General features: G+C 36.9%; 1 protein-coding gene across 3 annotated transcripts; it reads right to left on the reverse strand.

Annotated features, from left to right (window-relative positions):
- Window positions 1–1,970: 1,970 nt before the first annotated feature.
- On the reverse strand, window positions 1,971–23,904 carry MEIOC (meiosis specific with coiled-coil domain). Of its 3 annotated transcripts, none has more exons than XM_088143342.1 (8): window positions 23,747–23,903; window positions 22,750–22,878; window positions 18,030–18,190; window positions 16,484–16,588; window positions 14,167–16,009; window positions 7,661–7,795; window positions 6,161–6,341; window positions 1,971–5,031 (listed from the first exon to the last, which is right to left on the reverse strand). In XM_088143342.1, the coding sequence occupies exons 2-8, from the start codon at window positions 22,789–22,791 to the stop codon at window positions 4,802–4,804; spliced, it is 2,697 nt and encodes an 898-aa protein (XP_087999468.1). In that variant the 5' UTR covers window positions 22,792–22,878; window positions 23,747–23,903; the 3' UTR covers window positions 1,971–4,801. The 3 variants fall into 3 exon arrangements, with proteins under 3 accessions (XP_087999468.1, XP_087999467.1, XP_087999469.1); XM_088143341.1 differs by having other exon boundaries at window positions 23,729–23,903; XM_088143343.1 differs by lacking the exon at window positions 22,750–22,878 and having other exon boundaries at window positions 23,729–23,904.
- Between the last annotated feature and the right edge of the window lie 1,449 nt (window positions 23,905–25,353).

The following is a 25,353-nucleotide window of genomic DNA, read 5'->3' on the forward strand; positions in this document are numbered from 1 at the left end:
ATTCTTAGCAAATCTCAGATGACTCTTCCATTTTAGAGGTAAATTATTTTGGAACAAAAAGTATTTTACTTTCAGGTAATACATGAAATATGTAAAGATGTGTTTGTAGCCGTGAAGTCTCTGCTTAAGTTTTGCTATAATGCAGAAGCGTGGTCATCCTAACTACATGGGAACTAAAGTTGTTGCCTGTGATTTCCTCTTTGTTCTAATAGGTGTTCTCAAAATATCTTCTCTATCCTGCTATTATTGTTTTACAATGTTAGTACATATCAACATTTTGAGCACCAGAGATCCTGGCTACTTGATTCTAGTCCTGATACAATGAATACTATCCTTCCTGTTCTCTTAAATGTTCTAGTGTATTTGCAGCACCTTCCCAAGACATACAGTACTTCCATTAACTATCTGGTCAGAACAAAGGAAATATTTCTAAGTATGTTGTTGGAAGAGCTCGCTACTTGGTCTCTTATTTGATTAATACTGTGTTTTAATAGTTTCGTGCCTCAAGAGGTTTATTAAAAATATAGCCATTGTGACACTTACTGTTGGCATTGCTATCAAGTCATGTTTTCTTTACATTTGCAGTAATAAGTAATATTTACATTTGCTTGTCCTACTGGCTACTGCTAATGGGGTACTATTATTTGTTCTTTATACATACCTTCACTCTTAACTATAATCACTAACTTTCATACAACTTGTGCAGATGTCAACTTGGTGTTTTATCTGTTTCATTGCTCTGAAAGGCTGTTGGAGGAAGAGACTGCGACAGTTAAACCCAGGGGATCCTGATTAAAAAGGTACGCTCGGCACCTGATGTCCTTAAAAGTTCACAGTATGTGTGTCTTTCACTATAACTGAATTAAAAGATATCCTCAGGAAGTAGGTAAGAACAGGAACTCTATCAGGATATAAGTAGAGCGCTCTAAATCACAAGACAAACGTCTTGGATGGGGCACCCCATTGATGAGAGTTCAGGTCCTGAGCCACTTCCCAGCTGATGTCACACTGATGTCATTGAGGAGGCAAGCTTGCAACTAATTAGACCTGCTGACAACTATCCAAGAAGTCCTGACAAGTAATCTTTATTGAAAGAAACTTAGGAAGCCATAATGAAAGAATTCTAGTAACTACTGTGTTTCAAGAGCAAGTCATCTATATAGAAATGATACTCAAATCCTTTTGTGCCTCTTTCTCTTTCCCATTCTTTCCAGTGGAGTACCCTGCCCTCCCTTTGGCATGGGAAGGCTGGTTTCCATCTGTCCCTTGTTTTTGCAACAGCTAGATTTGCTATTACATTGTTTTTCACTGACTGTGACAACTAGCAGCTCACGTGTTGGAGGGCAGATGGGAAAAAAGGAGAGTCACATAGCTATCTTCCCTGTCATTTACACAGCAGCACACCTGAGTTATTTGAGACATCCCCTTATTTCAATCACTGCAATGTATCCCTTCCCCAGCTGAGAAGGAAAAGGAGGCTGGCAGTGGTGCTGGCAATGCTGTTGAGTGAGGTAAGGAGCTGCAGCATCAGAGGTAGTGTAGTAATGGTGGCTCCTCCCTCCCTCCTCCTGCACCACTCCTCCACTACAGCTTCTATTGAAAGGGGAATTCTGCAGAAATCTCTCGTATATCCAGTTTAAAATCAGCAAGAATCTGTGGTTATGGTCTTTCATGGTGTGTGGCACAGCATTCAGTTATGAGATAAGGGGGCGTGGACATTTAAGACAATCTGGGTGATGTACCCCAGAGAAGAAATGTGAGATTAACAGCCAGCTTGTGGGTTTGGGACCAACTGGTGTACCAGTTGATAAGAGTCAAAAGGAATGTCCCCTAGCAATGTAGTCAAAGCCCTCAAAACTAAGGCCTGAGAAATGGAAACAGATTGGACTGTGTTTGATCCATTCTCATGCAGTGGGCTGTGGTCTCTAATTTTTGGATTCTATCAAGAGAATTGAGTTTTACAGCTAAATAACACCTTGCCATCAAAAGGAAGATTCCCTACCTTTACACAAGCCTTTTGTATAAATCCATTGACCTCAGCCATGCACAATGCTGCCAGATGATAGCCCCCACTAGTTGCATGGGACTGAAATCAAAATCATATTTAAGAGTGCCGTTTTGCTGTTTCAAAATTGTGAAGGCCTCAAAAACTTATTAGGTGCTTTTTTCTTGTCTGAAAGCAAGTGATGAATGAGGAATACTATCCTTTTCTTTAGCAAAAGTTGGTACATCACCGCACCGGCTATACAGCTGGCAATATAAAATGCTAATGCAGCAGTTGAATAAGATTGGCAACCTATTGAATTTAATTTTCTGTCCTCTTTAATTTCCAGAGCAATGTGCATTTTTGCTCAGGACAACCCTTATGATGTTTTACTATATTGGAATGTTTATAGTGATGTTGGAAAAAGAAAGTACATTTGTCGTTTAGGCTACGTGCAGTTTTCTTCAATCTCCTGGAGGTAGGAGAAGTGGACAGATGCTTCCAAACATCACAAGGTCCTTTGAGCAAAACTGAGAGAATGAAGACAACTAGGATGGTATCAGAATGAATGACAGGAGGTACAGGCATGCATTGTGGGGTGGGTTTGCTGAACATCAAACCTAGAGTTCTGGCACTGTAGATCTAGTGATTACAAGTTCAGGCATCTTATGCAAACGAAGAATCAAAATTAGAATCCTATCAGAAATGAAAAAATGCCTAACACTGATGTCAGTACAATGAGACATACAGATGAGTTTGGTTGTAAGAATTCCAGAAATGTCAATGATACAGTAGAGGAGAAAACAGAAATGATAGCATGGGCAGTGCCAGAGCTTGTGAAGTAACCTCAGGATCAATTGAGGGACTATTGCTGGAGATTTTAAAAAAAGGATCTTTCATTGGTAGCTGGAATCTGGTCACAAGATGATCAGGGAGGCAATATTCTGAGGGTAATTTTAAGAACTGGAAGTTTACATTTTATCTTACACTATTTCCAAATACTGGTCAGACTAAATTTTGTCATGTCTTCTGAATAAGCTCCATAGTTCTCCATAGGGATGTACAAACTGGGAAAGGTGCTTTGGATCTGCATTTGTGTTTACGGTACCTGTCACACTTTTCCTGGGCTTGCAGTCCCAGGATATTCATGGTTTATTTAAGGAGCCAAAGATAGATACAGTGAGCACACCAAGCTGTGTCCAAAGCACCTTTCCCACCTCAATTTGAATAGATGTGCATCCCTAGTTCTCAGACCCTATTAGACAGTACAGTTAAAAGCTTGTAATAAATAATGCTGGAAAAAGTAGAACGTGGGGGCCTGAAGATTTTAATTTATAAAGCTCTATTTGCCAGTATCTTGTCTCCAAAAGGCAAGGCATAGTCAGAATAAACACAATTTACTGCAACAAAATCCAGTTTATTAATTGAGAGACTGAAGTTAGTACAATATTTGTTTTCATAACATGAAACATATCAATGTCAAAACTCAACCCATCTTTTGCAGTGGCTACTATAGTATGGTGGTATGAATTTGCTGCCATCTGCAGTTTATTTTGGCAGCATGCAATGTCATATCAGTGATCAAAATTGTTCCCTACATTTTCTCTTGCAATCTCAATCAATTCCTTTCATCATCTAAAGGCAATTTATGTGGTTTGATTATATTTTTTAGCACACCAGGATTTCTAAAAGCTGGAAGAACACAAATATTTAAAACATCTGTGTACCTAGCCAAGGGCAGATTAATAAATTTTATCCAGACATTATACAGTTTATGTTCATGCTAGATTGTTAAAACCCAAGATCTCCTGAGCCACATAATAACATGCTAATTTAATAAATTACTCACATTCAATAAAAAGATATTAATAGATTTTTAAGACAAAAGCAAGCATTCAACAGTGCTAAAGTATGCAGAAGCAAACAAAGGAAACAAAATATATACCAAACAATCTCAAACCAAACTGGCTAAAGTGTAACCGCAAAGAAAGTGCATTTCAGAACTTCTTGATACCCTCCTTAAAGTAATAAACCAAGGGTATTAAAAATAATACTCATTATTTCAGTTGCAGCGCAACTGTAAGGACACAGATTACATAAATGTAATTTTGCTTACATTTAAATATTTTGAAACAGGCAATGTTTTACTGATATTATTTAAAATAATAGGTACAAATGATTTCATAACTTTTTTTATGTTCCCAAACATGCATGGTTGGATAATGACTTTATGATAATATCACTAATTTAAGAAAATCAGGTTAATTTCTTTACTTAAGCTTAGAATAAGATTTCAAATCCATAAATATGTCTTTCTTTAAATATTTTCATTTTTTAAATTTTCATACTGGGTGTGTTTAGCTTTGTTTTCTTTCTGTTTTCAGGTACTCATTGTCTAAATGAAACCTTTTTTCCTTTCACAATCAAAGCTTGTCTTACTAGACTGCACACACGATAGTATGTGACAGTAATTCAGTTCATTATTTGAAAATACTAATGTAATCTAAAAGAATTTTTATCATACAAGCAAAACTCTCACTGTGTATGCCTACACTGTAGAATGGATTTAGAAGTTTAAAATATACTGATTTATTTAACCTAATACAGTAGTTCAGCCTCATTAATATACTGATTCCAACAGCTGTTAACATAGACATCTTGGCTTGTGTTAACTGATACTCATCAGTTAGCTGCTGGATTCACGTAAGCCAACTTTAGTTTCTTGTGTTTACTTTTAATTTGGACAGAATATTTAAAAGTTCATTTATCGTTTTTAGTATACTGCTATATGATGCATTTGTGTTTTGCCTTTGCTTTTCAGTGCTTTTTTGTATCTCCCCTTTGAATCAAAGGGTTGCCACTATTCATCTGATCATAGGATTTATCTTCAGACGTTATTAGCTCTTGTAAAACCTTTTCCATCTCAGCTGGTACAGATGTATAGGTTGTTTTGGGCAAGGTCATCTGAAGAGCACACCACAGTGTAGTACGAGCTTTGCGTGTTGCTATGCACATCTCTTTAATAGCCAATGCAAGAGCAAAAACATCTAAGAAGTGAGAAAAAAATACAAAATATGAATTCTTATGAACTGCTCAAAATCATTATAATCTAAGACACAAACCTGCACCAGTGTCTGCTGTGAATTTCACCAACACTATATTATTTTTGCACTATTGTGGGAGAAAAATATTTTATCTGAATCACACAGGTCTCATAAATATAATATTATCCATCCCTAGCAAAAAGGAGCATGAAAGGAATTCCCAAATTCGCACTGTACTTTTGCATATCTCTCATTATTTCGATGTCATATATAAGAGAAGTTCTAAAACTATCCATTATATATATTTACTAATCAATATTTTTATTTATTTATATAAAACATAATGTATATGAGCCAACTTTCTCCATAAGCTATGTATTGAACTGAATGATCAAATAATGTTAATAACCTCCTACTGGAAAATACTATTCATGGGTGATAAGAAAGTTTAAGAAGTCCTAGTATTGCTAGGACTCAAATTAATGTAACAAACAAGAGCAGAAATTATGTGTATAGTTTTTCCATCTTTTTACAGAGTATATTTCTAACCAAAATGTGCAGTACCTGGTTATGAAGTAGCAAGAGTGCTTTGAATCTGATGTGGGCACTCTCTCTTTATCTGTTGGTATCAACAGGTACAGAGCATGCCCATACTAGATATAAAGTACTCCTGCCTGCTTCTAATCCAGTACTGCACACTTCTCATTTCTAACATCAGTAATTATCTTCAATTTTACTAACCAATACAGAATCTATCAGTAACCATGGTTTCAAATGATGGGTCAGAAAGAAGTACAAGAATCACAATTTTATATTTGGAAAGGTACTATCTCACCTTCATTTGTTAATTATTATGGCAAGTGTACTTGCACTCTAATTTTGAACCCTTTAAATAGCAATCACTGCTATAAGGCCTATAAAAATGCCGTCTGAGCTTTGTTGCTTGTAATGATGCGTTGATCAACAGCAATCATCAATATGCTATTCTGGAAATTTTAAATAGTTTATTTTGTGCTAGGTTTGAAAGTTGCAAACTATTATTAAACAAATGTTTTCCTTTGAGTCAGAACCCCTAAAGTGACTCAACATTAAGAGAAAGTAGCTAACTTTTAAAATACTTTAAAAAGTGCACCTCTGTCATCTTGACACCGGGGGGCTCCTTGTCTTTGCCGATGTGAAGCATTGACAATTTCATCCTTTCTGCGGGATTGCACAATATGAATTGCTTCCAAGTGCTTATCAAGAGCAGTACAAATATTAGCATGAAGGGGAGAACTTCGAAGACGTTCCATCTTTCCCAGCAGAGTCACAACCTATGAGTATTAATGGGCAGTAGTTTTAAACTCTGTCATAATTAGCTTCTGTCAATAAAAATTCAGCACTTTCCCAAAAGTGCTGAAAAGAAAAATTACTACTGAAGGCCTCACTATAAAACTACAGTAAGAAAATGCTTTTTAAAACTTTCAAAAAACTACATTTCAGTGGATCCAAGGCAGCTGTCATATTTGTGTTTGATAACATATCCCATACCATTTCACAAGCTTCTGAATTTAAGAGCTTCGAAACATTTTCTGTTTGTGAAAATTATATTGATGGAACAAAAACTTCAATTTTTTTATTGATAACTACAGTAGTTGGATCATGATAAAGTTACTCATACCTGTTGGACTGCCTACTCCAGCCAGTATCAGCCCAACCAGTTAGATCTACTAGGGATCACTGCTACAAATCCTTTACTTCTGGGTGGTTTGGGGGGGAGCAGGCTGAGGCAAGGTGTTGCTTCTCCATGGCTGCACTGAAATTGTGGAATAGCCTCCCTGAGGTGATTAGGATAGTCTCTTTTTGCTTTAAAAAAAAAAAACTAGTGAAAACCAAGCTGTTTCAGAAAGCCTTTCCCCAATTTGGTGTTGCCATTTTGCTTTTTTATTTTCTATTTTTATGGTATTACTGTGATTTGTGCTTAATTTTGTTTATCACTATTGTTTCTACTTATGGCTGTCAGGTTTTTAGATTGTCTCATGGATGTTTTAAATGTATTTTTTATTCTAGGTCAGCCACCAAGTCATCTTTTTTTTTTACTGCATTAGAAATACGTTAAATAAATAAATAGTGTAATTTGTTTCATTTATTTATCTCCTTGAATTGTTCTAACCTTAATAAACTTTGGATTCAGGATATGAAGATATTTGTAGAATTAAAATATGCAAGCAGACACAAAATATTCAGTGTTTGGAGGTACTTACTATCTTTTTTATGCAGTGGTGCTCCTCCCTCCCCAACACATGCTTGCTTCCACTTTACTTACTAACCCAAGAAGAACACAGACAGGAGAGAAACCAGTAAGAGGGAGCAGGAGCAAGAAAAGTTGGTGGGAACTGCATCCAGTCCTTGTTCCTTAGAATTGACAGTACTGAAACTGGGACAAACTGTGTCCCACATCAAATGGATTATACAAAATTGTTTTGTGCAGCTATGTCTGTTAGGAGTGAGAAGGAGAAGCAATGCATAAAAGGATAAGGATACTCTTCACTGCAGGTAAAAGTCATTCTTTCTGTTTGGAAGAACGTTTGTGTCCGTTTGGGAAAAACAACAAAGCTGATAAAACATGAGATTTGAAATTTAAATGACTCACTCTGGCTTGCTCTCGTAACTGATCCACAATTAAGCGGTCAACTCTAGATGGATTTGATGTCAGTCTTGGGATCGGTGTGTTATTAGTGCTAGATACCTTCTTCCCAGGGTAATTCTTGGCAAGAGCAGATTCAGTCTGAAAAGCAGAATAATGTCACACTAAGACTATAAAATAGTAATCATGATAAGATTTTTTTACACTTCTGGGATGCAAATAGTGATGATATTAGCTCCAAACATAGCTGTTAGATTCCAATTGTTAAGTAAAGCCTAACCTTCAAAAATTGTGTATGTGTGTATATGTCTCCATATATGTCTGTGTAATATATATTCCCTATCACAAATTTACAATTCAAAATTTCAATCATAGCTATGACAAATTTAGAAGGGAATAGCTTATTAAGTTTAATAATCTGTGCCTGTATTAAAATAGAAGACATTGAAATTTTAATAATGAAGAAAACAGGACATTGGTCACTGACTGTAAAGTTTCTTTTTGGTTTGGCATGGAGGATCCAAGGCACAAAATTATATAACTTTGTAACTATATAACCACATCTTCCTCTAGTTCTCTCTACAGCCAAATTTAAATTAGGAATTTATATGAAGGTAGCATTAGGAGGAGAAAAAGCCTGTTGTATCATTAATGGCTGATAAACAGCATATTAATTAGTTGAAGTTGAAATAGAGTCTAACCCTAGATGGCTCCTTTATATCAAATCAGAAGGAATCTTACAGTAAATGACTGGGGTTTTTTTGCTGTTTAATGTTTAGAGGCATCCTAATATGGATCTAGGTACGTTTATAGTGAGATCATAGACTGACATGTGAGTCAGAATGGACCTGTGGCAAGCTGCACCTACTGAAGGCTGCTTTTGCAAACCTATGAAATGCTAATTTATAGTATTTAATTAAAGCAGAACCAGGTAGCTGCCATGCACATTTCCAATAAGGAGACATAAGATGACAGAGTCTTGGTAAAGTACATGGTGATATGAGAAGGCTTGGAATATTTCTTGCTGTCATAGGACTTGTAACTTAGCTTAAATTATCTTTAAACTAATTAGCTGGAAAAGGGCTGGCAGCTTTCTTACCTAGGGAACAGGGATTAAATGGCACAAAAACGGAATTGGTAAGATGAAATAAGGATACCTATTTAATATACATTTTAATGCCTTGTAAATAATTTGTGGCAAGATCTCTCTGTGAGATGAAATCATTTAGACAAAAAGATAGAGAATGAGATGTATAAGATTATATGAACAGGGAATGAAGTTATTAAAATATGTAAGAACTTAGAAACAGAAAGGGCAGTCAGCTTGGAGATTCTTTTTGCCAAATTAACAGCTATATAAACATATTGAAGACAGGTGTCTGGGAGATACGAATCTCAGAGGTTCAATGAAAGGTCTTGAGAATAATATGTAAGATCCCTGATCAAAATACAGTATGTGCATCACAAGTGGGTAAGAAGCACAGCCCCACTCAGGAAGTACGTAAGGATGGTATGGAATCTGATACATTGTCAGAAAGGAGATTAAAAGAGTCATTAAATGAATTTTTTTTACGATGTACATAGTAGATACCAGATACAGCATACATTGGAATATTTTATACAAATCTGTGCTTGAACTCAGAAGGATGATTAATGGATTCTCCAGGTATGAGTAGATATTCACCTTTTAGAGATTTAGTTACTATGGGTTATCCAAATCCCAGTCTGGGATCTCTCCTGAGAGATCCAGATGGTCCCGACCCTGTTAAGTGTTTTGTAAGGCTCTGAAAACCTGGCTGTTCCTCCAGGCTTTGAGGCCAGGTAGTTAGGTGAGCAATGTTGGTGTTGGTGATGAGGTTTTGTTTTGGGGATTGTTTAATTGGGACATCATGAGTTTGTGATGGTTTTAAATCTTCGTATGGCACCCAGAGTCACTGCTTTGAGATGGGTGCTCTGTAAATCATTTAAACAAACAGGTAGATAAATAAAATATAGAAAATACTCTGGTGGGCCAAGGAAAATCAAAAGACAAGGCTTAGAACTCAAAATGATTGTTTTGATAAGAAAATCAGAGAAATGCCTGAGTCAGTACTATGGGAATATATCTTTAAACCTCTGACAGATCTATGGAAGACATGAAGTCCCCAGCTGAAGTCCTTACTAGATTGGAGGGTTTTCACCCTGAAACTGCAATACTGAATTTGTTCATGTATTTTAGATCCAGAATGGGCTTCTCCTTTTGGAGGATAACAAAGAAAAAAGACTGGAAAAACTGAGCATCTTAAAACTCAACAGGTGCATTTTTCAGTTTCTTGAAAAACAGAGAAGGATTAAAGTGCAAATCACATAACAAAAATATCTCCTGGCATCAGGTACCACAGCCAATGCGAGCATCTATCATGACATAAGCTGCAACAGAGCAAGTTTGTACAGAAATAAGCATATTATGGAGCTCACTCCTATCTTGATCTTCATAATTTGTGTTTTACCCACAAGAAAGAAATGCTGGGAGAGGAGGAGGATGTTAATGAAGCCAAAAGCAACTTAACCATGGATTTTCTTGGAATTTAATGTACTTGAACAGTTATAGAAGCATCCACTAGGAGCATTTAAGTAATACAATATATATTGTTAGCTAATTTGAGGACTGTCTTTTTTTGTAGGGGTGAGTCACATTCTTCTTTACTTATTTTGTTAAATTGTATTGGAAAAGATACTTCCCTTGAAGATACGTTTGGTTCTAGGAAGACTAAATAATGCCTGGATTTTGATTGACTAGACTGAGTATCCAATGCTTATTTAAAATTCAGGTCTAAAACTGCTGTGGCTTTAGAAAGTAAATAGAGAAAAATATATGACTTTGGGCTAGCTCTATTCCCCCCAAACCATAATTCTGCTGCTACAACTTATTTTCTCTTGGCAATAATGACATCACAGGCAGCATGGAATGGGAAGTGGGGGAATGAAAAGGAGGGAAATTAAGTCTCTGCCTTTCCTAACCAGTGCTACATACAAGAAAACAAGTTTGTTGATCACTGGAAACACACAATTGAATGTCCCAGTGAAACTGAGCTTCCTAGTGATTACATGATTCAGAATACATCATTCAAGAAAATGATGCCCAGATTTGGGGTGCAAACAAGGAATAGCTGAAGGCTACTATGTTAGCTCCCACCAAGAAACCTGCAGGGGTGTCAGAAAAGTCATTATAGTGAGGATGACCATTCGCTCAAAACTCTGCCCTTTACATGAATGCAGTGCACTTTAAAATGGGCAATGATTCAATTATGCCTGCTATCTTAATTTTTTTTTACCCCCACTGAACACCCATACTGGAGTTACAAAACAAACCTATGACAACAGGATTTATTTGGGGACAGGCAAGGTAGCAATACTAAAGTTGTACTGAAAGATAATTGGCATGAACAGTGTTTGTCTTCATTTCACCATCTGAAGAATTCACCAGTCAATGGGTGAAATGACAGCTAGTGCCAGCAAAAATGGCACTGGAATGCATTCCTAGATGATATTATTATTATTATTATTATTATTATTATTATTATTATTATTATTGATAGGCAAGACCTCATCCATCACCAGATTGGGGCACAACATTGTGAAACATCAAGAGTTTAAATATAAAACATTTTTTCAATGGAGCCATTAAAAGAAAGAAGTTTAAGAGAAAGTATTTTTTAAACAATAGGAAAATTCTGAGTGAAAGTAAAAGATTAAATATTGTAGAACTCTGAAAGAGCATAGAGATAAAGTTAATTCTGAGAAAGGACTGGAAAAGTAGCTAAGGAAAGCCAATTTATCAACTTTTAGCCATGTCTGCAATATGACATACAGTATGCAGTATGAAAGCTTAACCAGAGGTGGACAACCTGCACCTCAGGGGCCTCATACTAAGTCTCCTTTCTGCAACCCTTGGACCTCCCTCTGATCATGATTCCTGAAAGCACAGTTGTCTATTTATTGAGAAACACAAAAACTATACTGTAACCCCTAAAATCAGCATATCATATTAAGAAAAAGATCCCTCCAAAATTCTTTCCTCATGCTCTGTCTCCTCCCATCTATATGGCGTGGCATCATCCATTTCATGGTCCTCAACCCCTCCTCCTGCTAATGTTAACAGTGGACCTTGGCCAGCAAAAGATTGTCTACCCCTGTCTAAGCATCACATGCTGAAATTATCTGCAGACTTTCATAGTCTCATGAAAAAGATGAATCTGGATTTCCCTAAAAACAAAATTCCCTCTCGAACAGGGAAGATCCCAAAAATATTTTAACCGTCCCTCTATTTATTTACTCTGAATATTATCATTATATACAAAACAAAGTCTGCATGCAGAAATTGCAGATTTGATCCTATAATCATCAGATAAGGCTTATTCTTAGACATGTATACAGTACTGATGTTTCTGAGAGAAAGCACTACACTTTATTCTAATCTTTCTGCTAGCAATCTGGCTTATCATGGTTAACAAGTCATTTATGATAGGTGGTATCATTCAAGACATCCTGGAAAAACTATTTATTACAAGAATAGGTAGAAGATACTGGGGAGAGGCTTTGAATGTCTATGGGTGAAGTGGAAAGCTCTGTGCACATTCTCTGGACATTTAGGAAAGTTTTATAGAAAACATGAAGGCTTGCTATGTTTGCTAGCAAAAACTTCAAGTCTAGAAACCATATTTTGCTTTGTTGCCTTGACAACCCTTCAGCTACCGAACTTTCTCAACACATGGCTGTAAGGCTAACAAAGATTAACTGGATCCATTATCATTCAGCTCTTCTAGAATATACTATCCTTACATTCTATATAGTAAGCTTCCTCATGTGTATCTAACTGCTGTTCCCATATCCTTCTACTCAAAGACAACCTTGGACAGCCACTTTCAGAAACAAGTTGGGTTAAGACATGGCTTGTTTTAATCATCGTTTATTGAGCAAACCACCAAGAACTAGTTCAAACAATACACTATACAACCTGCTTTTACAACCTGCTCTGTTTAGGTTCATGTATCACATACCAAACCAAACCAATCACATTATAGTTTAGCAGGTATGACCCTATTCCCAGCTGGAATATACCTGTCATGAAAAGGTAGGAGGGTAAATTGATAGCACGTCTTTGCCATCTATTGTATTTTGGTTCCCCTCTATGGGATTCCTTTTAGTGATGGCCTGACTATCCAATTCTTGGATGAGCAGTAGTTGTGTTCTCAAGAGTAATACTTTATTCTTCCATATAGAAATAACTAGCTACAGTGGAACCTCGGGTTACGAATTTAATTCGTTCCGTGACTCTGGTCACACCCCGAATTGGTCGCACCCCGAAGGAAATTTCCCCATAAGGTTCAATGTAATTACCGTTAATCCGTTCTGGCGTGGAGGCGGCTATTGCTTGGAGGGAGAGTCCCCCTCCCTACGACCACGTGTCAGGGGCGGAAAATGGCCGCGGACCACGTGTCAGGGGTGGAAAAATGGCCGCGGACCACGTGTCAGGGGTGGAAAATGGCCGCGGACGTGTCAGGGGTGGAAAAATGGCCACGGACCACGTGTCAGGGGCGGAAAAATGGCCACGGACCGTGTCACAGGAGGGAAAATGGCCGCGTATCCTGCTCGTACCCTGAGGCGGAGTTCGCAAATCGAGGTAAATTTTTGCGGCCGGAGCTGGTCGTAACCCGAAAAGTTCGTTAACAGAGGTGTTCGTAACCCGAGGTACCACTGTACTTTCATTACACAAGGAAAAGTAAAGAGGTAAATTTTGGAATACCACTGTTGTGAAATCCTATGTGTAACTACCCCAAAGTAAGCCCACTGAGTTCAATGTGGGTTAATACTAGGGAAGGGACGTGGTGGCACAGTGGCTTAATGACGCTGGAAGTTGCCGGTCAGAAATGGTCGGCACTTCAGCAGTTCGACCCCAAGCTCCGTGTGGCGGGGTGAACTCCCGTCTTGCACCCTCAGCTCCTGCCTACCTAGCAGCTTGAAAGCGTAAGCGAGTAGGTAAATAGGTACTCTCACCCTGGTGGGAGGAAAAAATGCTGCCAGTGCCTTGCATGGGAAAACAGGAATCGGTTGCCAGTTGCTGGACGCAACGCAACAGAAAAGACCCAATTTTCTGCAACCGCCAGCTGGGCTCCGCCCTAGGAAGGAGGCAATGGCAAACCACTTCCAAAAAAACCTTGCCAGGAAAACTGCAGGGACTCATCCAGGCAGTCTCCGTAGAATCAGTCACAATTAAAATGGATTTAAAAAAAAACCAACTAGGGAAAGCTTATATATGACTACTGCTCCTTGTCTTCTATTACTATAGCCATCAACAATTAAATTACTCCTCATTGTTTCATATCTTAAGTTCCGGGGTTTTTTAATACAATAGAGTATGGATATTTAGAACTTCTATTATTTGTAATAGAAGTAATTTAAGAAGAAATTTAAGAAGAAATATATTACTTTCAATATACTCTCTTCTACTCTGCATAGGTTTGGCTTCTTACCTTTTTCCTTTCTTTTTCTAGAGCTCTCCACTGTTCATAACATTCTTCCAATCTAATATGAAGCTCACTGGCTGATCCACTCCGAGTTTTCACTGGTCTTTGAAATCCAAATGTTGGCATGAAACCCGTGAAAGAATTGTCTCCATACATCATATCATTAAAATATGGGTACAAATGGCTTAAGTCCTCATAGGAAAACAAATCATAGGAATCCATCAAAGGAATGACTGAAGGTCCAAAAGGATGGTTGGATTTCAAAGGAAATCTATTTGAACTTAGCTGCTGGGCATTTGGGCTATGTCTCAAATCACCCATCATAAAATTATTTGAGAAACAAGAAACCTGGTTGCGATTTACACGGTTACTGACAATGTTACTATCTCCACTTCCTTGTCTATGACTATTGAAGTGGCCTTGAGACTCCAATATATCTTGGTAAGCATTTTGAGACAGTCCATCTAAATGTTTTTGGCCTTCCTCAACCTCATAATGTCCACCTTGTGGTTTAACTTGAAAATTGTGTTTGTTCACATTTTCAATGATCCCATATTGCTGTGAATAGTTATCACAAAAACCATTTGGTGGCTTAATTTTTTTGTCAATAATGGATTCAAAAAGGCTTTCTTCTACTTTACTCAATCCTTCTGCATGACTGGCAGAAGAAACTCTGTCTGCAGCACCACCATCTTTGAAATCAAAATTGGAAAATATTGTAGGGGCTTCTTGGCAATATTTCTGAAGCAACAAATTATTATTTAAAGTTACATTGGTTGATGAAAGCTGAGAAAAATCATAAGAATGATTGGAACCTTTTGAACCTGTAGATAAATTATTCAATTTTATCAAGGTGCCTTGATTCCGAATAGGGACAGAGGAACTGTTTTTAGTTTGTATATTGATCCATGTTGGCCTCAGATTTGTGCTTGGTGAAGTAGTTACTGGGTTTGTTGTTAAAATATTCAGTGATTTGAAATAATCTGAATTTTCTGTAACATTTGCAAAATCACCACTTCCTGGAACAGCTGTATGAGACTTCAGGGTAAAATCTGATTTTAAACCAAAATCAGGGGTAAATGAATTTTCATTCACAAATTGTTTTTCTGATATGAGTCCTGTAGTCTTTTGAAATGTAAAATTCTGCTGTTCTGAAGATACATCTTCCATTTTCTTTTGGATAACTTGTTTGTTTTGAAAAAGTTTACTATAATTATCTGTATCTAACACTGGTAGCTCAGGTGTTCCACTTGGTAATTTTTTACTTTCTTGAACACCATAATTTGCATTCTTACTGTGCTTAACTTTATTAGGATGAGAATAATCCAGGTATCTATAATAATCAGCACTTTCACCATACCTATTAAATTGTGAAAGAAACATTTCTGCTCTCTTTTGATGTTGTGAATCATGTCCCTTAGGACCCATTTTATCTCTTCCATAAGCATAGGCATCTGCTCCTGATTCTTTTATTGCTTCTAAAAGATTGCTTTGTGGGGTAAAACATGTTTTCACATATGAATAGTCTTGAAATTGTGATGCCTTTGCATTTTCATTGGACTGAATATTGTAACAGCTGAGATGATCATTCCTGGAAGGAAACAGCCACTGCTCATCAAGATCTATATTGGTAAGCTCATGGTAAAGATCATCCACCTTCTGCTGCAAAGTTACAGTACCAGTGTGCAGATACTGTTTTTCAGAAACTGGTAAAGATTCTCCACCATAAAAAGCCTGTTGAGGAATGACTCCATCTATTGCCCTTTTTGTTTCAGACAGCAAATCAGGGTGTTCTGTAAATCGAGTAGTGCTCACGGGCCATACAGATTTTAAACTGGAGGCACATGCTCTAGAAGAATGAAACATAAATAGTTGTGGCAATTCCTTACTAAGTTTTATTCAATTAAGCTACTTTATGCTTTTAGTTTTGTGCCCACAGAGCTATTAAAGGCTATTACAATTATAGTCTGAGAACCACATATGTATCAAAGTAAAAATAAATATTAAAAAAGGGATGTATGCTGCTAATATGAGTTGCAAATAGCTGGCATATTTCTTATTCAATGAATAAGTTCAAGAACATAATATTTTGAAATAGATCTAATACACTGTTTAAGATACTTACTAAACAGATGAAAAAATACTTAGAACTTTTACATTTCAGGTATATAGGCATCAACACTTTGTTGACAATACGAACAGAAACTGCAACCTTTCACTATTAGAAGTAGATTAGCTACTGAAAAAGTGGCTGTATATAGTGAATGCTGCTTATAACTGTGAGCATGAGAGATTGTTGTTCTATTTCAAATACAGTACTAACCCTTCAGTAAAATATGGTTGTGATTTATCTTGTTCTTCCAAGATGTTAGACACAAGTCCATATAGATCTGTTTCACTGCCATAGTCATTTCTTTCTGTTTGAATCCTGAGGACAAATAAAGTGTGGTAAATTGTTGCTTTTCATCCAAATACTAATATGCCTGGTCTTTCTAACTGTACACATTGATAATTAAATATAATGAACTATCCAGAACTACAGCTTATTTCACCAAGTTCTCTCTTATATAGTATAACTAAACTAAATTTTCCCTACATTTTACTAGGCTAGCTTTCTACCAGACAATAGCAGATAAACATACATTTCACAACCAAGCCTTGACCCGAATTACATATAATTGTACACCAATTCAAATTTTTACCCTACAGTTAAGAATTCCCATAGTTCACATAAATGCTAATATATCCAACCTGCTGTTGCTGGAAGGAATCTCAAACTATTTAACAATTTAATCTGTCAGCCTTGCATTCATTTGACAATATGTAATCTCTGACTAGATGCAATGTGTTTGCTTATTTTGTAGAACCCTGTCAAGGTGACAGATGTTCAGCAGTGCAATTACTTGTGAAATTACAGAATATTGTATTGTATCACTATGTTTTATTTACTGTGTGTACATCAGTAGTTATTCAGAGCAAATACATCCACATTAAATATATATATAACTGATATAATTTTCAAAGACAGAAGCAAGTGTCTGATTTAATTAAGAAACTCCAAGATTGTGTAGGTTGGAAAGACCAAAAACATACTCTTTTTGTTAATCCCATTCTATATATACCACTAGCGATGCCAGCAAAATTTCCCAAAGCAGATTTATCCAAGGCAGATTTTACAATGAACTTCAGGCCGAGATGATTTTACAAACCTCAGACTTCCATCAAAATCACCCCATAAAGGTTTTGCTACCATCATTTCCCAAACATTCACACACCAACTTCTCTTACAAATATAGAAAGTGTAAGAGCAGACAAAAATATTTTTTTTCTTTTTACTTCTCACACCCTCCGTCACCTAGACTAACAAAATGATGAGGCACAGTAAATTACAACATAAGGGGATATGGTGAAATATATAGTTGTAATTCTTAAATTATTCTCTTGCTGTTAGAAGAGAAGATGCACGGAGGGACAGAAGGAAGAAAAAAGTTTTGCTTTTTACATATACTATCACTGGTATTTCTGTAAAAGGAAGGGTAGATCAAGGACAAATATGTTTATAGACTATAACATTAGTAACATTATTCTGAGCCTTTTAGTTGAATCTGGCTCTTTTGCCAGTTTTCTTTTTTTCTGATTATTCTTCCTGAAAAGACCCAAAATCCAGAGTCAGGAGAGTATTCAAAAATTCACCCATTCTATAAAGGTTAAAAGTATACTATAAATGATGGGCAAGAATAAAAGTGCCCCATGCAGAAGCATAGCTGCATGATACTAGAAACAATTTAGAAAAACCACAAATATAATCATATCTTATACCAGAAACCAAAAACAAATTTCAAAGTATATTTAACTCTTAAATCATATACCTGTTCTTTACACTAATCTGAGAATTAGGAGGTTGTTTACTATCATCTGCATAAGTGGACCATGGGACGTAGAAAAGAGAAGGGTCATTGTGGTTTGAACATTCAGAGGCTGTAGAAAGTGAAGTACTGTAAGTCTGCCGTAAGTCTACATTCTCTTCATTCTGTATTTTTTTAAACGAGAAAAAAGATAATATACAAAGCAGTACATTTCTTAATTTACCACATAAATATCATAGCTACTTTCCTGTATTGAGGTTAAATAGGCTGTAAAGGGCAAAAAGACCATCTGGTTTATTTGCCCAATGCCAAGAAGTAATAGGTAGGTTTGTACAAACGAATCAACCTATACATTATTACTCAATTCAGTTAACTAATTTTACTTGAAGCAAAATTGTTTCATGATCTTACCAGGCCATAACAACTGTAAGTGATCAGTCACCAAAGCATCCGGCTCTTAATTTTTAAAATAACTAAATTTTATTCTCACAGTTCACCAGATAATCCAACATTTTACATTTTATAATTTCATGTTTCTAACAAATGGCACAGCAATCAAAACAGTTTGTTTTCAAATTAATCCAAGTGTTGGTAGCAAAATAATTCTCAGAATATTTTCTTTGTGTTTGTATTAACAAATGTTAGTAGGAGTGAGGAGTCTGTGGCATTGAACTACAACTTCCAGAAAATCTGCAAAGCATATAAAAATTTTAAATGCACATGCTATTTGAACTAGTTTATTTGGATTTCACTTGTCAATAAAGCATTGAAAATGTAATCCATTTCTTATACTTTTTTCATTCTCTCTCTCACAACTAAAAATGATTTCTATATCATCACACAATGCAAATCCATCTTCAAGCAAAGAAGTGATAAATTGGATGTCCAAGGTGTCCTAATCCAGGAATAACAAACATACCAAACAATGGAATAATATGTACAGCACTGCCAGTTAAAAAGGAATACCTTCTCCAGTGATGCAACAGTTTGGTACAGCTACCTGTTGTTCTTGTGACTGTCTGATATGTAACACTGCAGGACTATTTTTGAAAATATAAGCATGTATGTGATTTATTGTATTTCTCCAAGATCAGTAGAGAACCAAGGAACAAGCCTTCCTTCAATTGTTGCTTTCAGTGGCAACCATTCCATTAGGCTACTTGAACTGCTTCCATCCCAGTCACTTATTACAATTGTAACTGTTAAGACCTACTGCCTGAGTTTGATTTTTTTCTCCTTTTTTCCCAGGCCTTTTCCCTGAAGTCTCATGTCATTTAAACAGAAGGCAACATCTGTTTCACTATGTCTGGGAATTTCTCTGGCTAAAGAATGGGGTAAAATATTTTAAAGCTTTTTAATTCAAAAAGTGATTAGATAGCCATGCAAATGAAATGTTATCATACATTAATATGTATACAATACTTTTAAAGAGGAAAGTATCTCACATTAGCAAACATCTCTATATCTCTTGGGCTCCCAATTTTATACTAATTTGCTTCAATGTGCTATCAATTACTTATTTTGGAAACCACCAGACTTTCTGCTGTACCTATAATACCTCTTGTTTTAATCAAAAGAAGAAAACATGGGAAGGTAATATGCTGAAACTACCATCCCCAAGCACAGTATGCATTTTCACCAATGTCTCTAGGCCCAACAGAGTCTCCAAAGGCATCCCATAGAATATAATAAAAACAAATGAACAGCTTCAGCCTAAAGCTTGTTTTTTGGAAGCATGTTAACACCTGACCAGAAAAACAAATTAAATAAGCCAAGATTATAGAGAACATCTGTATACTCTCCTTTTATTTATTCAACCTATATGTTGAGTATATACTGAGGGATGCTGGATTCAAAGATGAGCATGGTTTTAAAGTTGGAGGAAGAAACATCAATAATTTGCTATGCTGATGACACTACTCTGACAGCTGACAATGCAAATTACCTACAAACTCTAGTAATGAAAGTCAAGGAGCACAGTAAAAAAAAATTGGACTAAGATTACATATAAAGACAACCAAACTCATGACAACAAGTACAGCTACCAGCCTTAGAATTGGCAAGGTTCTGAAGTATTGGATAGATTCTGCCTTTTAGGATCAACCATCAACAGTAAAAAATCAGCAGTCGGGAAATATTCTGCAGACTAGCACTTGGTAGAGTAACAATGAAGGCCTTGGAAAAGATATTCGGATGGCATGTTGTGTCTATACTTACAAAAATCAGAATGGTGCAGGCAATGGTTTTCTCTGTGACACTCTATGAAAGTGAAAGTTAGGATTTGAAGAAGCAGGATAGAAAGAGTATTGACACTTTTGAAATTTGATGTTGGAGAAGATTCTTGGGAATACTATGGATAGGAAAACAAATGTATAATTGAACAAATCCATCCAGAATTTTCACTTGAGGCACAAATAACCAGGCTCAAATTATTATGATTTGGACATATTATGTGAAGACCTGGCTCTCTGGAGAAGCCTATAATGCTGGGATAGGTGGAAGAAAAAAGATGAAGAAGGCAACCAACCACAAGGTGGGTGGATGCAATTAAGTAGCGACAGGTGTACCACAGGAAGATCAAAGGACCAGGTTGGGAACAGATCAGGGAGAAAATACCTAAAAGTGAAGAGCTGGTCATTAACAGTCAACATTTACTTAGTGGCACATAATCATCAGAATCAGTACTGATGGCTGGAAGTAATCTTACTGGTTTGCCCCTGGTAAATGAATGTTTGGTCACACCCATCATTGCATTCATTTTGTAAGTGTGGCTAAAGCATGTTCTCAAAATTCTAAATGTATTATAAGTTTGGTGATTTAAGCTATATTCAATTTTGCTTAAAAAACAGTAAAATCATTAAACTTCCTTAATTTTAAATTTATTTCATGCAAGTTAGAATTCCCAAAAATGATACACCAAAACCAAATAGCTAGATGACTATTAAGAATCTACTTATCCTGAAATTTATTTTTAAAGGGCATATATAATTACATTGTTTAAAATTAAATAGGAAAGGATTATAAAACTTAAAAAATTCTCCAATCTCATATTGCTTGGCAATGCTATTACTACATGCAACTATCCCCTAGCTGTGGTTTTGTAACTGCCCAATGCTTAATCCAGCCTTTGATATTATTGCAGCATTTTAAGAATGCCTTTCTAGATCAAACTGAATCTCTAGCCAGTTGCTTCTGGAAAATCCAAACCTGGACATGAAATCAACAGACACGTGTAAGATAAGCAGCCCTCTAGATGTACCTGAATTAGAATTCTCAGCAGCCTTAATTGGCATGACTGTTTATAAATTATGCTCAGATTTGAAGTTCAGAAATATCTGGATGCACAAGAATTCCCCACTCCTGCAGTAGCAAGTTTGCACTGCTGCCTTACTCTGCATCAACTGATACTCACTGACAAATACATCAATAATACAATAAATAAATTGTATTATTACAGCCAAAGGCCAGAAACATAAAACACAACCAAAAACTGCAATAAGATTACACAAATACATCGGAGTTTGGAGTATCAGTTTTCATGGGTCTACCACATCCTGTGATCTGTTCATCATGCTAGGGGCATGGCGTTAAACTAACAGAAAACTGTGTGTCCTTAATACATTTTTGCTGTTGTGGCAATGTATTGGAAAGCAGCAAACCTCTGAGTTATGAAGATGAAGGAATAAAAGATCTATTCACTGAAAGTGTTTATTAATTTTTATATAAATACCATACACATGTTTGAAAACAATTGAGTCTGGGCCTCAACAAGACCTAGATGAGCAACCACTTTGGAAGTCCCAGTACCTCACTCTGAGTTCCTGGGACAAATAATGCAAAGGTATTTCTTTTCCATTCAAATACAGAAACAAATATACTGACATACTTGTTTAAGCTAGTGAAAATTTGAGGGATTTTTTACATTTGCTTCTATTCTTAATTATCAAGTATATTATACTGAATTCTCATTTAGCTGTCTTAGAAGTAGGATACCCACACAGGAGACCAAAACATAGAATTAAAAAAAGATTAGAGAAAAAATACATCATTTTGACCCATCTTTCCCTAGATCTTCTGAATTTGACAACAGATTATAAACAATCCTTTTTTCTGATATGATTTAGAAGCATGGCAAGAATAGAAACAATATAAAGCAGAGTAAACAATGCATACACAAAGCTAAAATATCATTTATGCTTATTTGTGGGCAGAGGCTGCACATCTATTTTTCATATTTTCACTGGCCAAGAATCATAGGATAATGATGAAATGAATCTTTAGAGACAGAGCAGTAGAATTTTCAGACTACTACCTCTTCTTAGGGTTTTGGGATAGGACTTTTTAAAACATTCATTGATGTATTAAGCCTAGCAAAATCTTGCAATTTTTTAAATTTCTCACTGAAAATCAGCAGAACATTGTGCTGTATTCAGCACTTTGCTGAAAAAATTTGCATTGTTATGCCAAAAGAAACTGCAAAAAAGGGACGCAGGAGTTATATATGACTGATGGACTGCCCATACAGTTTAGAAGGCACTATTCTGTTATAACCCTAATACAGAAATCACTTGTAAATTATTTGATAATGCACTTTAAATACAGAATTTATTATAAAGCCAATATAATAAAATAAAACCATATTCTGTCATACAATGCTCAGTGTGGTTACTCCCTAAATTTTTTTTGAAGTAAAATTATCTTTTTTAAAAAAAACTGATTGAACCTGCAATTTGTAGCAATCATAGAAGGAGCTGCAACCTGTCATGATAACGTTATTGAACACATCCGTCAGTCTTCCACTGGATTCTGTACTATTCAAATAGCGGCTGGTGCCTCTGAAAGCTACTTTAGGCTGAGACAAAACAATGAAAGTAGAAAGACAAACAATTAACTCACATCTAAATTGTTTGCTTCACACTTAAAAATTTTTAGTCAGTATGCTCCAATATGCTGACTTTCAGGGAATCAGCCTGTTAAAAATATTCTTCTCCATTTTTTTCTTATATTAAAAAAATTATGTACATAAAAGATTTGGGAAAGAACTGCACAAGAGGTATCTGCATCTCCAACTTGGATGAATTCTGTGCCAAGATTGCTGAGTTAAAACTCACATATTTGATTACAGTTAGCAAAATAAATAGCCAAAGTCCACATTTTTATTCAAATGCCCACATATAATTCTAAATATAAATGAGCCAAACACAAAGGAACAATTTAGATTCGCCCACTGAGAAACAGCTGGCACACCAGGAAAAAGATGACTGGGAAAACAGTTGATTCAATAAATCCACCCCAACTCTCATATTAGTGTGTAGTTAATTATCGCACCCCTGCTTCATAGTGATGTTTGCTTATTAGGCTTTACAACCTGTGACTTCCAGTTCCTCAAGTTCTCCTCTATTTCCTGTGCTTTCCCTTGCTTTCTAGTATCGGCATGTCCATTTATCTCCCTTACAGCTTTTCCAGTCCTTGAAAACCACTTTAATTTCCTTTTAATTTCCCTACAGTTTGAACCTATTCCATTTTCCTCTTCTCGCCCTTCATCATTATACCGTCCCTTTCAATCCCACAGACGCCCCTTCCCTCTCCTCTACCTCTACGTGCCTTGCCTGACCCCTCCGCTCCTGCTTCATACCTCAGCGCACCATTCTATTGTTACCATTCTTCCCCTGCCGCTCACCCCCGTTCCCCCACCCCCTCACCTCCATCCCTTTCCCTACACAGCTTTAAGAACACGCCTCTCACTCCCTCTCTTCAGGGAAACCAGGGGACAAAGAGAGGCGTCGTGGAATCCCCTCCATGCCCAGGGAAGCCGAGAGTGGCTCTCACAGTAGACGGGAGGGGGGGAATGAGAACAACCGTTACCACACCTGACAGACTGGGGGAAGGGAGGGGGCGGGGGAGAGAAGGAAGCGACTTCCAAGTGATCACCCTCCCTCCTCCCTCAGGCGTCCCCACATTTGGATGCCGCGGATAAAAAGACGACCAATAAGAAGCGGCGCTTCCCCCCCTTATAACCACCCCTCCCCCGCATCTTCCTCGGGCGGATAGCCACAGGGATAGGACTAGCTCAGGGATATCATTGGAGGGCGCCTCTAAGCTTTTCTCTTTTCTTCTGCTGAGCTCACGCCTGTAATTGGTGGCTATCATCATCAGTGCTCCTGGAGAGAGCCAATCAGGTAGTCGCGCGGCGCACCGACTTTGCCCAAATTTGGCCCCCTCTTACATTGGGTCACTGAATTAATTGCGTTGCTCTCATACTCGCTCGTAGTATTCCCGTTCTTTCTCCCCGCCCACTATCTTAGTGGGGGGGAACTTCTGGCATGCGATTGGATGAACTGCCTCCTACCCAATGAGAAGCCAGCAAATGACATCAATTACCCGGAGATAAGTCAAACAGAAGGCAGTTGAAATAAGTTTTAGCTTTTTTTTCTTTCACAAATTCAAGTTAAAACAAAACAAACCATGTGGGCTAGAAAGGAATAAAAATCAAATGTTAATATGCAGGATTTAAAACTGCAAAAAAGAAAAAAAGAGGGAATACCTCTCACACCCGGAATGTTTAATTTCTCTGTTGCCCTGAGGGGGAAGGGAACCTTGGAAAGGGGCAGGACCAAGCTGGAGCGGGAATAAACCCTGATTTATAGTGTGTAGTAGTATGTTTTGTGGTCTCAGCTGATTGTGATTATCCACCATGGTAAGCCATAATTTGGTGTATTGTAGGGACCCAGCCAGAGCAAACATGTTACAGTTTAAATATAGAGGTTGGATTCAAACATTGCATTAAGCCATGGTTACTTAACCAAAATTTATTAACAGTTGGCTGTGTTCACATGTACTCAGCCATGATTTGTACACCACAATGCCTGGGTTCCTAAAACATGCTAAGCGGAAACCAAACGATTGTACTGTTTGGCATCTTGTGTGAAGAAGCCTAATTGGAAAATAAAAGGATGAAGAACATTATGGTTTCCTTGTTTTTTATGTATTTCGCTCTCTGAACTTAGCCAACTGTGGTCTGTAATCATTATGCATGGCTTAATGTGCTGTGTGAACCCAGACCTTGCAGCTTTGTCAAGAAACCATAACTGGAGGCTACTAAATGTGTGCTGGAAATATCTGGAGAAGGGCCAACAGTTTGTATAATTCGTTGGTACCATTTACTGGTCATTTGAATCTTTGCAGCCACATCTCTTAACTCTATACAGTAATTAAAACAAGCCAAAGCTTACACGGATGAGGGATAGGTCTGAATGTGGGAGCAACAATAAATTGTAGGATCTCTTTTTCCCTGAAGTATAATGAGAAGTTCCCAGTACCTCTGAAG

The sequence above is a fragment of the Python bivittatus genome, unplaced genomic scaffold (assembly GCF_059951505.1).
Source record: "Python bivittatus isolate LINGU-HERP-01145 unplaced genomic scaffold, Pbiv_v1 ctg000410_np1212, whole genome shotgun sequence".
Lineage (NCBI taxonomy): Eukaryota > Metazoa > Chordata > Lepidosauria > Squamata > Pythonidae > Python > Python bivittatus.